This window comes from Rhincodon typus, chromosome 2 (assembly GCF_021869965.1).
Source record: "Rhincodon typus isolate 14 chromosome 2, sRhiTyp1.1, whole genome shotgun sequence".
Classification (NCBI taxonomy): Eukaryota; Metazoa; Chordata; class Chondrichthyes; order Orectolobiformes; family Rhincodontidae; genus Rhincodon; species Rhincodon typus.
The window spans coordinates 62662812-62679717 of record NC_063333.1 but is presented as its reverse complement, the minus strand read 5'-3'; the positions used below and the strand labels follow the sequence as shown (position 1 = coordinate 62679717).

The 16906-nt window shown below is 40.1% G+C and overlaps 1 protein-coding gene across 2 annotated transcripts in view; it reads left to right on the top strand.

Annotated features, from left to right (window-relative positions):
- ddc (dopa decarboxylase) overlaps positions 1 to 16906 on the top strand; it is a 118642-nt gene that overhangs the window by 29718 nt on the left and 72018 nt on the right. For both annotated transcript variants that reach the window (XM_048612623.1, XM_048612629.1), the window contains exon 5: positions 13247 to 13381. In XM_048612623.1, the coding sequence (XP_048468580.1) occupies positions 13247 to 13381 (135 nt within the window). The remainder of the gene's footprint in view (positions 1 to 13246; positions 13382 to 16906) is intronic.

Sequence of the window (16906 nt, the reverse complement as noted above, 5' to 3'; positions counted from 1 at the left end):
GGCCCGAAACGTCAGCCTCTCTGCTCCTATGATGCTGCTTGGCCTGCTGTGTTCATCCAGCCCTGCACCTTGTTGTCTCGGATTCTCCAGCATCTGCAGTTCCTACTATCCCTGGGAAGATGGTGTCAGGTTTGGGACGGTGAAGAGAGGGCAACATGTGAGATGCGAGAGCCCACATAGAGGGTTAATCTCCATTGAGTACAGAGTACCCAAAATCATCGCCCTCGCTCACATAGTTTGACAGTATCCATTATTAGCAAAAATGCAAGAAATGATATGAATCCTTCAAATGGCCATTTATTTGTCATTGAGGCTCCCACTTGGCTCAAGGGCAGATAGGCCACCAGTGTCTGCTCCGACTGCTCATAGGCAGATAGTTGGATAATTAGTTGATTGAAAAATTAACATGGGTGCAAGTGCCAAATTGTGAAAGCAGTAAACATAAAATAGGTAATCATAATTCATGACATAGTGACAGACAACCATTAAAACTGTTTAAAATAACAAAAGGATTGCATATTATGATAAATGCAGCATACAAATAATTTGGTACACTGCAAAATATAACTCTCCTTTATTTACTGAGTAGAAATGAAATGTCTGCTGAACGCTGTCTTTTGTACTTAAGTTCATTGGCCATACATTGCCAGAGAGAGTGCATTAAGTTTTCATTTGGAGAAATTCGTAAAATACCAGTGCCAGATGTTTAGGTAGCAGGCATGACATCAAAACCTTGGTGTTTCATCTCACTACATGCCAGCCACTTGTGGGGTGGAATGGGAGCATTAAATTTCACCTGCTGTATAGAAACAGAATGCGTTGTAGCAGCTTCTGCAAAGAGTTCTTTCACTTATTCATAGAATGTGAGCATCACTGGCAAGACCAGCACTTATTGTCCATCTTTAATTCCCTTAAGAAGGTGACGGTGTGCCACCTTCTTGAACTACTCACATCTAAAGGCTATATGTACACCCACAGTGTTGTTGGGAAGGGAGTTTTAGGACTTTAACCTGGTGACCAATAAATTTCCAAGTGAGACGGTATGTCACTTGGAAAGTAACTTGTAATGGGGTTGCTCCAACAACACCAACAATACTCTGAATTGACCAACATCATTTTCTACCATCATCCTAAACTTTATAATAAACTGACCCCTATGTGTTCTCCAACTGTCATATGCTGTACTTGCTCCATCACATTGCCAAGAACCAGGGCTAGCTGTGCTTCCTTTTGCTGCAGGAAATTCTACTGGGCACAAACTAGGCACGCTTGTACTTCACAACCTCTTACACTACCCCTCTCCCAGTCAATATACAGATAATTAAAGTCCTCCGTTATAAATGCTCAATGATGGCTACACCTCTCTATAATTTCATTGCAGATTTGTTTCTCTCTATCCATCCCACTAGCAAGTAATTGGTACACAACTTCGAGCGATGTATTTGCACCCTTCTTATTTCTGAGCTCTAGCTAAATCAATTACCCTTGACCCCTCTGAAATATCTTATTTCTCCAGTGCTGCAATTACTTCCTCAAACAAAACCACCATCCTTCCTCCTGGGGGGTTCTGCATTACCAGTCCTTTGGCATGGCAACTACACACACCACCTTTCCATGTGCTTTTGGTTCACAGGTTTTAAACATTCATTGCACGTATACCAGACTCAGGCATTTTTACAGCTTTGCTTTCTAGGAAATTGACTTCTGGTCTTGTATGCTGCAGCTTGCTCTCATTTAATTCACCTGATTGATGATTGAGACTTTGTTCTGTATTTTGGGTCCCCAATGAGCAATTTTGTGTTTAACTCACTCCTATGCCTGTGGTGGCCTTCACCAATAGTGTCTGCTGTAGGATATGTTCACTTCCCTTTTCCCTTTGCTTTGAGAATACATTTTCCCCTAAGCTGCTCTACTTTCCCTGGAACGTACTGTCATCAAACTATTGTCCAACTCTTGCTTCTATTCATACACAGGGTGTGGCCAGTATTTACTGCCCATCCCTATTTACCAAGAGGGCAGTCAAGAGACAACCACATTGCTGTGCGTCTAGAATGACATGTAAACCAGACCAGGTAATGAAAACAGATTTCTTTCTCAAAAGGGCAACATTCGGCAACAGTTTCATGGTCATTGTTAGACCCGAATTGCAGATTGTTATTGAGTTCAAATTCCTCCATTGTCAAAGCTGGGATTTGAATTCATGTCCTCAGAACATTACCTGTGTCTCTGGATTAAAAGTCTAATGATAATACCACTTGGCCATTGCCTCCCCTGATAGTCACAAGTGGCTCTTCCACTAAGGGAGGCTTCGCCTTCAGTTTCACCTCATCTATCTGAGAACTGCACTGGTCTCCATGTAATTTTACCACAAAGGTAACTGTTAAGGTTGCTGGATCTGGGCTGTCACCTTTTGTCACTTGATCAGTCACTCTCGTAACTTTCTTTTATGGTGACTGGCCTAATTGAGACTGCCCTGTCCTTAACCTGTGTTTAGCTCAAATGATACTGCTGAGCCACCCTAACATCACAAATGTTACTGTCATATGTAAGGCTTCCACACTTTTCTCAGCTCTGAACCTCTGTGCCACTTCCTTCGATTTAATTCAAGTGATCTTTCCTGAAGCACTCCAAACATCATGGACTTAACTACTTCCTAAGGGTCTTCTGAACCTTTTTAAGTTTCCCAGCCTTTATGCCGTTTGCTGCTTCTTTTTCGAACTTTTCCAGCCACTGTGGAGGAGGTATATTTTGTTATTAGATAAGTCATTCGGCAATCAATTATCCATCCCTGACATTGATAAGCTTACCAGACCTACAACAGGATCATTCTCCCAGTAAATTTCAACTCATGGCACCTTTCCCATGAGCCCTTCTATCAACACACTGAGGTTTAAATTGCTTCCAGCTAGAAAATCTTTTATTTTCCCTATGAGCAAAGTCTGTGTTTCCAGTGTCTCAGAGAATGCTAATTTCTCTCTCTGGTTGTTTAGAAAAACCAGTAGTTGCCATTCCTTGCACACTGTCTCCTGACAGCTATCATGGTCAATAGTCATGTCTGAGCAGAAACTGTCTACCCTAACTTCCACAGATCGTGGTCTGCTTGAATTTCTAGACAGCACTACAACCAACTTTTCCTTTACATTTCCTGGTTTCCTGCCGTGGTATCACTTGGAGACAATTGTCTCCCATCCCGATCTCTCGTTTTAATGATCCGGAAGAGTTCTGTTTTCTCTGCCGTGTGATGTGTTCCTTCCCCTTTATCCCTCCATGGTGCGTGACATCCTCCTAGCTTCCGTGAGTTAATGTATCCGTGCGTGTGTGTCCATAGTCATCAGCCAGAATGTCCGCCTGCCTGCCACTCTCTGTTCTTTTACATATATCCTGTCTGGAAGGTCTATTGAATTTTTGAATTCATTAAGGAGAATTATTTCATTAAGATTATCATAGGCAGCCTCCATTTTAAATGTCTTTTGGTTAAAAGCAAGCTGTGTAAACCACTGATATCTATGTGTGATCAAAGATTTTCTTGAAGGTGCAGACTTTTGCCTATTTTTATCACCGGCATTGGCCAGTACATGCTTGAGATAATCCCTTTTGCTGCCTCATAGTCATGGATACTGTTCTCAGGTAAGAGTGAGTAACCTCTGTGAACCTCCCCTGTCAGGCTGCTCTGTATATAGCAGTGTCCATTGCTGGAGTGGTCACCTTAACTGGCCTACTCACTTTTCATAAGAGATAAAGAAGGTTCCATCTCTACTTCATCAAATCCATTGATTAAGTGGGCAAACATGAATACTTCAGCCCTTAAGTCAGGTTCCCTCATCAAAGCTATCTTCATTTTCCATGCTCAATTTGAGCTGTTTCAATGTAAACTCCCATTCTCTTTTGTTTCCCCTATCCTGGAATGCCTTTTCTGTTTCCTTACCCTTTCTTGGAATTCTCTTACTTCTCTCATTCTTGCTCCTACCTCTGATCTCCTTTTCCTGGAATTCTGTTTTGATTTTTCTCTGTTTGATTTACAATGCTATTCTTAACTGTTCCAGTTTTGATGTATCTATTTCATGATCCTCAGGTTTCCATCTCTCAGCATTTGCTACTTATTTTGTTATTTCTGCTTTCCCGGCTTTCAGGCAGAATTACAGTAAGTGCTTAGCTACCCATTTTCATTGTTCAAAGGACAATGCTTTCAGTTTTTTTGAAGGCATTAGTGGACACCTTGGCTCTTTTAATCCTAGGATCTTTTTGTGATTTTTTTGTTTAAAAACAACTTTTGAAGAAGCAATTTTTACTCCATTCCAGTTCTTTTGTTAGTCTATTTGGAATATGCTGATGAGCCTCCATTCTTTTTAACCCACTTTGAGCAGAATATTTTTAATTCTTTTTTCACACGCAGCTATTGCACTTCAACTAAAATGTGATTCTATTAGCAAGGTTTTCTTGAGTAAAAGAAACAGCAATATTATAATCTATTAATTCTAAGAAAAAAGTACTAAAATATGATATTACATTTTGTATGTGTTTTACATACAAGTGGAAATAGTACATTTAAAAGGGAGTGTGTCAGGTACAGACGGAGAGAAATAAGGCTACACAGTTTGAAGTCCTTCGATCCTTTGAGATGTTAATGTCAGAACCCAAGGACCTGATTAAATGTTAATGTCAGAGCCTGTTTAATTGTTGACTCATATTTGCAGCAGCTGCAATATCTCTGGATGTATTTGATTCTCAGTGAATGGTTCTTTTTCACCGAGTGCTATTTCCAAATGATGAGGTAAATAGGCAGAAAGAATGGGAGAGTGAGAGAAAGCTTTCCAGGTTCTGCTGTTTTGATTCCATATTCTTCTCTCTGTTTTGCTGCTCGAAAGCAATTGTTGAAATATAGTTTATTGTGCACTCTGTAGACTAGCTGTATTGACTTTCCAAGCTGATTAACTCTCTAGTGAGCATTTTATCTCCCAATGTGTAAAATTATCATACAAGTGTATATATAATCAGAAATGAAAATTTCTTAATACTGGAATAGTTGTCTGGTTTCAATGTTCTTAGATAATTTGGTGATTTCAACGTAGACAGCTTTGTTTATTTGCATAGGTCTCAGGAAGCTTCCTTCAATCTGTGGTTAGATGACCACTGCAACCATTTTAGATCCATGTTTCCTCCTTTCTAAAAATAGTTCTGGTGCACAAAAGGACAAAATACCTGTGCAGATGTTTAGGTGGCAGGCCAGCCATCAAAATCACATGCCAGTCTCTCCTGGGATGGAGTGGGAGCATTAAATTTCACCCATAATCTCAAAATGCATTGTAGCAGCTTCTACAAAGAGTTCTTTCATTTGTTCATAGAATGTGAGCATCACTGGCAAGATCAGCACTTATTGTCCATCTTTAATTGCCTTCAGAAGGTGATGGTGTGCCACCTTCTTGAATTACTCACATCTAAAGGCTATATGTATACCCACTTTGTTGTTTGGAAGGGCGTTTTAGGACTTTAACCTGGTGACCAATAAATTTCCAAATGAGATGGTATGTCACTTGGAAGGTAACTTGCAAATGGGTTTGCTTGAACAATAACGATAATAACTTATATTTTGTTACATATCTGTAATGTAATAAAACATTTCAAGACACTGCACAGGAGCATTATAAACTAAATGACATTGAGCCACATAAAGATATATTTTTCAATAATTAGATGTTATGGAGTATCATTACAGAGGAAAGCAAGGTAAAGAAGCAGTTAGATGTAAGGAGAGAATTCCAGAACTTGGGAACTGCCTAACTGAAGGCACAACCACCAGTAGAGCAGCAATTATACTGGGGAGTGTTCACGAGGCCGGAATTAGAGAAACACAGATATCTCAGAGGACTGTGGGGCTGAAAGAGATTATACAAATACGGAGGCAAAGGCCATTGAGGGAATTGAAAACAAGGATAGACTTTTAAAGACAAACAGCTGCTTGACCAGGAGCCACTGTAAGTCAGACAGCACATAGCTGATAGGAGAACGTGTCTTATTGTGCATTAAGGCATGGGCAGCTGTGTTTTGTATCAGCTCAAATTTATGTAGTATAGAATGTGGGAAATCAGCATAGGTATAATCAGATTTGAGAGGTAGTGAAGGAATTGTTGAAGGCTTCAGTAGCAGATAGCTGAGTCAGGGTGAATGGGGCAATGTTACAGAGTGGAAATTGGTAGTCTTTATAGATGACTTGAATGTGAGGTTTGAAGTTCAATTCAGGATCAAATGTGACACTAAGTTTGGAGAGAGAGTGGCATAAACTCACAATGTTGCCAGGAGAGATGTGGAGTCAGTACCTAGGGAGTGGAGTTTGAAATGAGAATGGAAAATGGTTTCGGTATCCCTAATATTTATCAAAGCAATTTCTGCACTTGTTATTCTTGGTAATAGAAGTTGCACGTTTGATAAGTTCTGTGGAAGGGACCATGGTGAGCTGCTGCTGTGCATTTTGTAGATGGAACACACTGCTACCACTATGCGTCAGTGGTGGAAGGAGTGAATGTGGAAAGAGGTGGATGGGTTGCCGTTCAGGTGAGATGTTTTACATTGGATGTTGAGGAGCTTCTTGAGTGTTGGACTTGCAGTCTTCCAGGTATGTGAAGAGTGTTCTATCACACACCTAAGTTATGCCTTATGGATGGTGGCAAGCTTTGATGAGTCAAGAGGAATGTGAGCAAAATTCTTAGCCTGTTTCTTAAATCACTACTTTTATGGCAGCTCCAGATATGTTTCTGGTCAATGGTAGCCACCAGGGATGTTCGTCATTCGTGATTCAGTGATGAGATTGATCCTCAATGTCAGTGTTACATATCCACTTTTCAGCTCAAGATTGAATGGTGTCCATGTTTTGCTGCATGCAGACACACATTAAATAACAAATGGTATGAGATTGTGAAAACATCAGCAACGATCCCTACTTCTGATCTTATGTTGGCAAAAAGATCATTGATGAAGTAACTAAGGATGGCTAGACATTGGACAATGCTTGAGGAACTCCTGCATGTATGTGCTAAGGTAAATATAAATAATATGTTTGTTTACTAATTAATATGTTCTGTAACAAGTGAAAATTCATTTCTATTTCATTAATCTGTAATAAATGATTATGTAACTCAAATGTAAAACTAATTGTGTCAAATTAGTATCAGCTGCGTTTCCTCACATTTACTATTCCCTGCTTTCCTTGGACACATCTTCAGATCAAAGGTAGCACTTAATGCATTCCAGTAGATGAAAATTTGTGCCAAATACTTGAGATGAAACTCATCATCGAGGCAGCAAATTCATAAAATTATTCCGAAAATAAGATTGGTCTCAGTAGACAGTTATCAGGCTTCCTTATCAAGCTTCTCCCTGTTACACCAGTAGATCATGTATTTAGAGTGGCTGTATGGTTTTAAATTTAGTGAAATAGTGATTTAAATTAAGCTAGAAAATTGTAATTTATATTTAAAATTAAACAGTGTTCAAAGTTAGAGGAATACGTTATATTCTGTCTTGACAGCTTTATTGTAGTTATCTAATAAGATCACATTTCCTGCTTGTTCATCACATCTTCAAATATTTTACTTGTGTTTATGTAATTTCCTTTTCAATATTGTAGTTGACTCAGCTTCAACAGACAGGTGATAATTCAATCTGTATTCTAAACATGCTTCAATTGATAAGTTTCTTCTACGCGACATCTACGCCACCTGTTTTCAGGTGCTTTAATGGAGGGGCATCTAGTCCATTTAATCTTTTGATCTGCACCTGTATAAGTCTGATCTCAGAAATCCTGGAATCTCTATTAAAAGAAGCCCAAATAACAAGTGGTTTAAGAGTGTTGGTTTTGAATGCATATTGTAACACATCCCTCATATATTATACAATACTATTAACCCATGAATAGACCCTGTCAGTTTTTCAGTTTTCATAAATAGTGCCATATAATCCAAAAAGGCTCAAATATTGACGTTGCTGCAATGCAGACAACATAAAAAACTTGAATAACTCCTACTTCAGTCTGGAAGAAAGCATGTAAAAGTTTATGCCTAAAGACACATTCTTACCTAATGACAATGCTGTCTTTGACCTGCTGTTTGTGACCTCTGTTTATTCTCTTTGTCATGCCATAGCCCAAGACCACTATATTCATGTTTGGCACCAAGTGGTATGCTTGGAATCCTTGAAGTCAGGAAAATGTTCTTCAGCATGTATCATGCCACTTTCTGTACATTTGAGCAAGTTTAAACAATTCCAAATAGTAATGAAATTGTGAAAACATCAACAAAGATCCCTACTTCTGGCCTTATGTCGGCAAAAAAATCATTGATGAAGTAAAAAAAGGACGGCTAGACATCCTTCAGCATAAGGTGAGGCAGGTGGTGCAGGAGTCCTCTAAGGCCATCCTAATAGCCAAGTGGTACGTTGTGCTGAGTTCCGATAATGCCTCAGGGAATTGCAGCCAAAGCAAAACTGCTGTAGGTTGCTCAGTTGCACAGAGTGGGGAGGAAAAGGCAGTTAGAACTGTAGTGATAGGAAACTCAATCGTTAGGGGAACAGAGAGGCGCTTCTGTAGCTGCACTAGTGACAACAGGATGGTGTGGTGCCTCCCTGGTGCAAGGGTTCTGCAGGTTACTGAGCGGCGAGGGGCATTTTTTTTTTGAGGAGGGGGTGGCGAGAGGTGTGCGGGAGAAAGGGAACCAGCACCCTTTGTGGTTGTGGTACACGTTGGTAACAATGACATAGGTAGGAAGAGGGATGAGAACCTGAAGGCTGAATTTAGGGAGTTAAGAGCCAGCTTGAAAGCTAGGACATCAGAGGTAGTAATCTCCGGGTTACTACCTGAGCCATGTGCTAGTGAGGCTAGGAATCAGCAGATTAGGCAGTTTAGTACATGCCTGGGGGAGTGGTGTAGGAGGGAGGACTTTAGATTTCCTAGTAACTGGGACCATTTCTGGGGAAGGTGGGGACGTGTTCAAGAGGGACGGTCTTCACCCAAATAGTGACAGGACCAATATTCTAGCGGGTGGTTTTGCTAGCACTGTTAGGTGGATTTTAACCTAGTTTGGCAGGGGAATAATAACCTAAGGGGAAGATCTGAGCTAGCTAGAGTGGGTGAGAACTTGAGGAAAAACAGAATCAATACAGCTAATAAAAAGCAAGAACCAGCTGAGCAGTGTAGCACTAAGATGAGTGGAAACCAGCTAATGACAGAAAAAGTAAGAATGTTTGAAAACTAAGGTTCTTCGAATGGGGGTATTAGGATTCAAAAAGAAGGTATAAAAACTAGCATAACGGCGCTTTACCTGATTGCTCACAGGATTCAAAACAAGATAAATGAATTGACGGCACAATCATCGTGGACGGGTATAAGTTGGTCAAGGCAGCCTTGAGGAGGAGTTCATTGAATGTAACCACGATAGTTTCCTTGAACAGTATGTAATGGAACCTACGAGGGAGCAAGCTAAAATAGATCTGATCTTGTATAATGAGACAGGAATAATTGATGATCTCACAACTGGGAACTAAAACCAAGTTCCTCAGAAGAAGGGTCACCGGACCCGAAACGTTAACTCTGATTTTTTTCTTCACAGATGCTGCCAGACCTGCTGAGCTTTTCCGGCAACTTTGTTTTTGTTACTGATTTACAGCATCCACAGTTCTTTCGGTTGTTATCTCATAGTTAGGGATGCTTTCGGAAGGACCGATCATAGTATGCTTGAATTTAAAATACAGTTGGAGGGTGAGAAGAAAAAATCCGATACTAGTATCTTGTGCTTAAACAAAGGAGACTACAATGGGATGAGGGAGGAGTTGGCTAAGGTAGACTCGGAGCAAAGGCTATGTGGAGAACTTTCAACGTGATTTTTCACAGTGATCAGTAAAAGTGTATACCATTGAGAAGGAAGTACGAGAAAAAGGGAAAATCAGCCATGGATAACTAAGGAACTGAAAAGGAGGGCATCAAATTAAAAGCAATTGCATAAAAAGTGGCAAAGATTAGTGGGAAACTAGGGTATTGGAAAATCTTTAAAGGCAACAGAAAGCCACGAAAACAGCTATAAAGAAAAGTAAAATGGATTATGAGAGTCAGCTAGCTCAGAATATAAAAACAGATGGTAAATTTTCTACAAATATATAAAACGAAAACTTGTGGCTAAGGTAAACATTGGTCCTTTAGAGGATAAGAAAGGGGATTTAATAATGGGAAATGAGGAAATGGTTGAGGCATTGAATACGTATTTTGTGTCAGTCTTCACCGTGGAAGACCCAAAAAACATGTCAATAATCGATGTCATGGAGCCTATGGCAGATGAGGACCTAGAAACAATTATTATCACTAAAGAGGTTGTATTGGGCAAGCTAATGGGACTAAAGGTAGGCAAGTCTCATTGCCCTGATGGAATGCATCCCAGGGTACTAAAAGAGATGGTGGGAGAAATAGCAAATGCACTCGTGGTCAGTCACCAAAATTCTCAGGACTCTGGGGTTGTTCTGGCAGATTGGAAAACAGCAAATGTGATGCCACTGTTTAGGAAAGGAGGCAAACAAAAGGCAGGTAAGTATAGCTCATTAGTTTAACTTCTGTAGTGGGGAAAATGCTTGAATCTATAATCAAGGAAGAAATAGCGAGACATCTGGATTGAAATTGTCCCATTGGGCAGATGCAGCATGGGTTCATGAAAGGCGGGTCATGTTTAACTAATTAACTGGAATTCTTTGAGGACATTAGGAGCGTAGTGGACAATGGGGATCCAGTGGATGTGGTGTATCTGGATTTCCAGAAGGCATTTGACAAGGTACTGCTCAAAAGGCTGCTGCATAAGATAAAGGTGCACGGCGTTATGGATAATGTATTAGCATGGATAGAAGATTGGTTAACTAACAGAAAGCAAAGAGTGGGGATAAATGGTGTTTTTCTGGTTGACGATCAGTGGCTAGTGGATATCAGTGTTGGGACGACAGTTGTTTGCAGTTTACATAGATGATTTGGAGTTGGGGACCAAATATTGTGTGTCAAAGTTCACAGATGACACTAAAACAAAATAAGTGATAGTGCAAAGTGTGCAGAAGATACTGAAATTCTGCAGAGGGATTTAGATATGTTAATTAAGTGGACAAGGGTCTGGCAGATGGAGTACAATGTTGGTAAATGTGAGGTCATCCATTTTGGTAGAAATAACAGCAAAATGGAATAATATTTAAATAGTGAAAAATTGTAGCACGCTGCTGTGCAGAGGGACCTGGGTGTCCTCGTGCATGAATCACAAAATGTTGGTTTGCATGTACAGCAGGTAATTAAGAAGGCAAATGGAATATTGTCCTTCATTGCTAGAGGGATGGAGTTTAAAAACAGGGAGGTTATGCTACAGCTGTATAGGGTACTGGTGAGGTCACACCTGGAGTACTGTGTACAGCTTTGGTCTCCTTACTTGTGCAAGGATGTACTGACACTGGAAGGGGTGCAGAGGTGGTTCACTAGGCTGATTCCAGAGTTGAGAAGGTTGCCTTATGAGGAGAGATTGAGTAGACTGGGACTGTACTCGTTGGAATTTAGAAGGATGAGGGGGTTCTAATAGAAAGATATAAAATTATGAAGGAAATAGATAGGAGAGAAGCAGGGAGGTTGTTTCCACTGGCAGGTGAAACTAGAATTAGGGGGCACAGTCTCAAAATAAGGGGAGCAGATTGAGGACTGAGTTGAGGAGGAACATCATCACCCAAAGGGTGGTGAATCTGTGGAATTCCCTGCCCAGTGAAGCAATTAAGACAACCTCATTGAATGTTTTTAAGGCAAATATAGATTTTTGAACAATAAAGAAATTAAAGGTTATGGTGAGCAGGGGCGTAAGTGGAGCTAAGTCCACGAAAATATCAGCCATGACCTTATTGAATGGCAGAGCAGGCTCGATGGGTGAGATGGCTTCCTCCTGCTCCTACTTCTTACATTCTTATGGGACATAGTCCTGAGGAACTTCTGCATGTATGTGCTAAGACAAATATAAATAATGTAAGTTTGTTTACTAATTTTTATGTTCTGCAACAAGTGAAAATTTATTTCCATTTCTTCAATCTGTAATGACATATTAGGTAATTAAAATATAAGAAAGTTTAAACATGGAGTGATCTGCTTGGAATCTTTGAAGTCAGGGAAATGTCTTTCAGCATGCATCATGCCAATTTCTGTATACTTGAGCAAGTTTAAACAATTTCAGAAACCACTAACCATTTTCACAACATCAATAACAGCCAATAGAAAATAGTCAGCCACTAACTTAGTGCCGCACGGTAACTCAACAGTTAGCACTGTTGCCTCACAGTGCCAGGGACCCAGGTTTGATTCCAGCCTCAAGCGACTGTCTATGTGGAATTTGTATGTTTTCCCCATGTCTGCATGGGTTCTTTCTGGGTGCTTTGGTTTCCTCCCACAGTCCAAAGAAGTGCAGCTTAGGTGGATTGGCCATGCTAAATTGCCCATAGTGTCCAGGGATGTGTAGGTTAGGTGGATTAGCCATGGGAAATGTAGGGTTAGAGGGTGTAGATTTGGGTGGGATGGTCTTCGGAAGGTCAGAGTGGATTTGATGGGCCAAATGGCCTGCTTCCATACTGTTCCATCCACCTGAAAGTAATGAACAATCTACCTAAATAATACTGGTTTGAAGTAGGTTAAAAAAATACTGGTTTGGAGACCTTTTTGCTGTTCAGTGCATCTTCACTTATACAAAAGTAATAGAGGGTATTGGCTGGAGATAGCAGTGCAAGCATCAAATAAGTATGATCAATTGATGCATGTTATAATCTTCCAGCTCTGCATACTTCAGATGGAATCCCCTGAATATCCATGAACAACGTTAACAAATTGATGTCTAACGCAGCTTACACCAGATCATAGAATTTTAGAATCCCTGCAGTGTGGAAATAGGCCCTTCAGCCCAAAAAGTCCACACCGACCCTCAGAGCATCCCATCCAGACCCATCTCCCTGCAGCCTACTTAATCTGCACATCCCTGAACACTGGGCAATTTAGCATGACCGATCCACCTAGCCTACTCATCTTTGAATGTATGCATATTGTTTTTGATTTGATCGTAGGATGTAAGTATAGTTGGCAAAGTGTACAAGTAATGCTATTTAAAGCCTAAATGGTATTTCTTGCATGGCTACCATGATCCAAGGAGCCAAACTGTGAAATGTATAACTGTTTAACTGCAACAAAATCATGATCCTTATTTTTTTTATTTAGGGCACAGCCAGTGAAAGTACACTTGTGGCGCTTCTTGCTGCAAAAAAGAAGATGATTACACAAATGCAAGAAAAGTATCCTGATCTTGAAGAAGTCTCGGTCATTTCAAAGCTAGTGGCTTACACATCAGAGCAGGTGAGTGTTGCTATTGTTACTCTGTTCTTTGAACTGACCTTATTAAATATTGAAAGTCACTGTTAAGGGCACCTTTGACAAGGTGCTGTTTGGGAGGCTGCTAAATAAGATAAGAGTCCTTGGTGTTAGGGGAAAGGGACTGGCACGGATAGAGGATTGGCTGACTAGCAGAAGGCAGAGAGAAGGGATAAAGGACCTTTTTCAGGATGGCAGACGGTGACAAATGGAGTTCTGCAGGGGTCCACATTGGGACCACAACTATTCACGTTATAAAATAATGATCTAGATGAAATAGCTAAGGACATTTTTATCTCTGTTTTCAGATGACACAAAGATATGTGGAAAGACGGGAAGGGTTGAGGAAATGGGAAGGCTACAGAAGGACTTGGACAAGCTAGGAGAGTGAGCAAAGAAATGGCAGATGGAATACAGTGTGGAAAAGTTTGAGGTCATACATTTGGATAATAATAATAGAGGCATAGTCAATTTTTCTTAATGAGGAAAAGCTTTGGAAATCTGAAGCACAAAGAGACTTGGGAGTCCTAGTTCAGGACTCTCTTAAGGTTAGTATGCAGGTTCAGGTGGCAGTTCAGAAGGAAAATGCAATGTTAGCATTCATTTCAAGGTAGCTAGAATACGAGAGCAAGGATGTACTGCTGAGACTGTACAAGGCTCTGGTCAGACTACATTTGGAACATTGTGGGAAGCTTGGGCCCCATATCTAAGGAAGGATGTCTTGACCTTGGAGAGGGTTCAAAGGAGATTCCACAAGAATGATCCTGTGATTGAAGCATTTACTATATGAGGAGGGTTTGCGGACTCTGGGTCTATACTTGATAGAGTCTAGAAGGTTGAGGGGGGTACTCATTGAAACTTACAGAATACTCAGAGGCCTGGATAAAGCGGACATGGAGATGTTTCTACTAATTGGAGAGACTAGGACCAAGGACACAGCTTGAATGAAAGGACAACCCTTCAGAACTGAGATGAGAAAGAATTTCTTCACCCCGAATGTGGTGAATCTGTGGACCTCATTGTCACAGAAGGCTGTGGAAGGTAAGTCATTGAGTATACTTAGGACAGAGATAGATAGATCCTTGTTTGGTAACGGGATCAAGGGTTATGGGAAAGGCAAGAGAATGGAGTTGAGAAACATATCAGTCATGATTGAATGTCAGAGCAGACTCGATGGACTGACTGGCCTAATTCTGCTCCTTTATGTTATGGTCTTATATAGCTGAGAACTGTTAATTGTGAATGTGACCAGAGTCATTAGTATTGAAAAATATTAAAAACTCATTGTTTTCATCAGTTATTTTCTTCATAACGTTTGGGAAAAATGATGTGCCATACATCATTTTGAGAGACAAGCCATCAAATGTGGCAAAGATTAGTGGTAAACCAAAGAATTGGGAAAGGTATAGAAACTAACAATGGACAACGAACAAAGGAGACAACCAAACAAAAAGAGAGATAATATAATCTTTGATGGTAAAACTATACACAATATCAAGATGGACAACAAAAACTTCCTAAATATATGAAAAGGAAGAGAAAGGCCGAAATTAACATTGGCCCCTTAGGGAATGAGTTTGGGGAATAACAATGGGGAACCAAGAAATAGCAGAGGCATAGACAAAATATTTTGCATTAATCTTCACAGTAGAAGACATTAATATCATTCCAAAAATATTAAATAATCCAGGGGCAAAAGGAGGAAAGGAAATAAATGCAATAACTGTGACGAGAGAAAAGGTGGTAAGGAAACTAATGGGGCCAGAGACTGATACATCCCTTGTACATGATGGGGTGTATCCTAGAATATTAAACCTATAGAGATAATGAATACACTGGTAGTAATATTCCAAGAATCCTTGGATGCTGGAAATTTCCCGAAAAATTGGAGAACTGCCAATGTTGTACCTTTACTTATTAGGGGAAGGAGCCAGAAAAGAAACAGGTAGCTTTGAGTCAGTTAGCTTAATGTCTGTTATTGAGAAAATGTTTGAGTCTATTATGAAGGATGTATTAGCATAGCATTTCAAAATACATAATATGATCAAGCAGAGTCACCATGGCTTTATGAACGGGAAATCATACTCGACAAACTCATTAGAATTCTTTGAGGAGGTAAAGAGCAGGATAGATAAAGAAGAAGCAGTAGATGTGATATATATGGATTTTCAGAAAGCATATCATAAGGTACCACATGATAATTTAACTAGTAAGATAAGAACCCATGTGTTGGAGGTAGTGTATGAGCATGGATTGAGAATTGGCTGACTAAGAGAAGACACAGAGTTGAGATAAGGGGGGACATTTTCATGATTGCAACCTATGATTAGTGGAGTACCACATGGATCAGCACTGTGGCTGCAATTATTTGCAATATATAAATGACTTGGATCAGGAAAGTGAATGTAGTATAAATGAGTTTTCAGATGATCCAAAAATAGCTGGGAGGACAACTGATAAGGATGACACAAAGTGTCTACGGAGGAAAAAGGACAGGTTAAGTGAATGGATAAAAACTTGGCAGATGAAATGTGGCAAAATGTGAGGTTATGCACTTCATCATGAAGAATAGGAGAGCAGAATATTATTTAAATGGAGAAAGACTGTAAAAAGATTAGCACAGAGGGATTTGAAAGTCCTTGAGCATAAATTTCAAAAAGTTGGCATGCAAGTTCAGTGGGTGACAGGGAAGGCAATATAAGGTTGGCATTTATTTCAAAGGGAATGGAATATAAAAATAGGGAGGTCTTTCTGAAACTCTACATAGCTAATGTGCAGTTTTAAACACCTTATCTAAGGAATGATCTAAGGAGACAGTCTGGAGGAAGTTCACGAGTTTGATCCCCTTTACGGATCTGTCTTATGAAGAGAGGTTGAGTAGGTTGGCCTGTACTCATTGGAGTTTAGAAGAATGAGATGTGACCTCACTGAACAATAAAAGATTCTTAGGAGACTTGACAAGGTAGATGCAGAAAGGTTTTTTTCTCCTTTGTGGGAGGACCGTGGGGCTTAATTGCAAACTGGGTCACCCCTTTAAAACAGAGATGAGAAAGAATTTCTTCTCTTTCAGGGAGCAAATTTATGGAATTCTTTACTGCATAGGGCTATAGAGGTTGGGTCTTTAAGTACTTTCAAGGCTGAGATAAACAGATTTTTAATCAGTAGAAGAGTCACGGATCATGTGGAAAAGGCAAGAGAGTAGATTTGAGGATTATCAGATCAGCCATGTCATGGTGGAGCAGACCCTATGGACTGAATGGCCTGCTTCTGCTTCTGTATCTTATAGTCTTTTGCTCTACATTAAATAGGTTTGTGTTTTGGGGATTGACAAGCTAGAACATTAGCAAGGCTGACAAATGCAAGATAAGATAAAACTTTCTCACAAGCAAGTTGTTCAGGGCTCAAATAAGAAAATAAACAAATGTACGAACATAAAAATAGGAGCAGGAGTATACCCTCAAGACTGCCCAACCATTCAGCAGATCATGACTGATATGCCTCAGGCCTCAG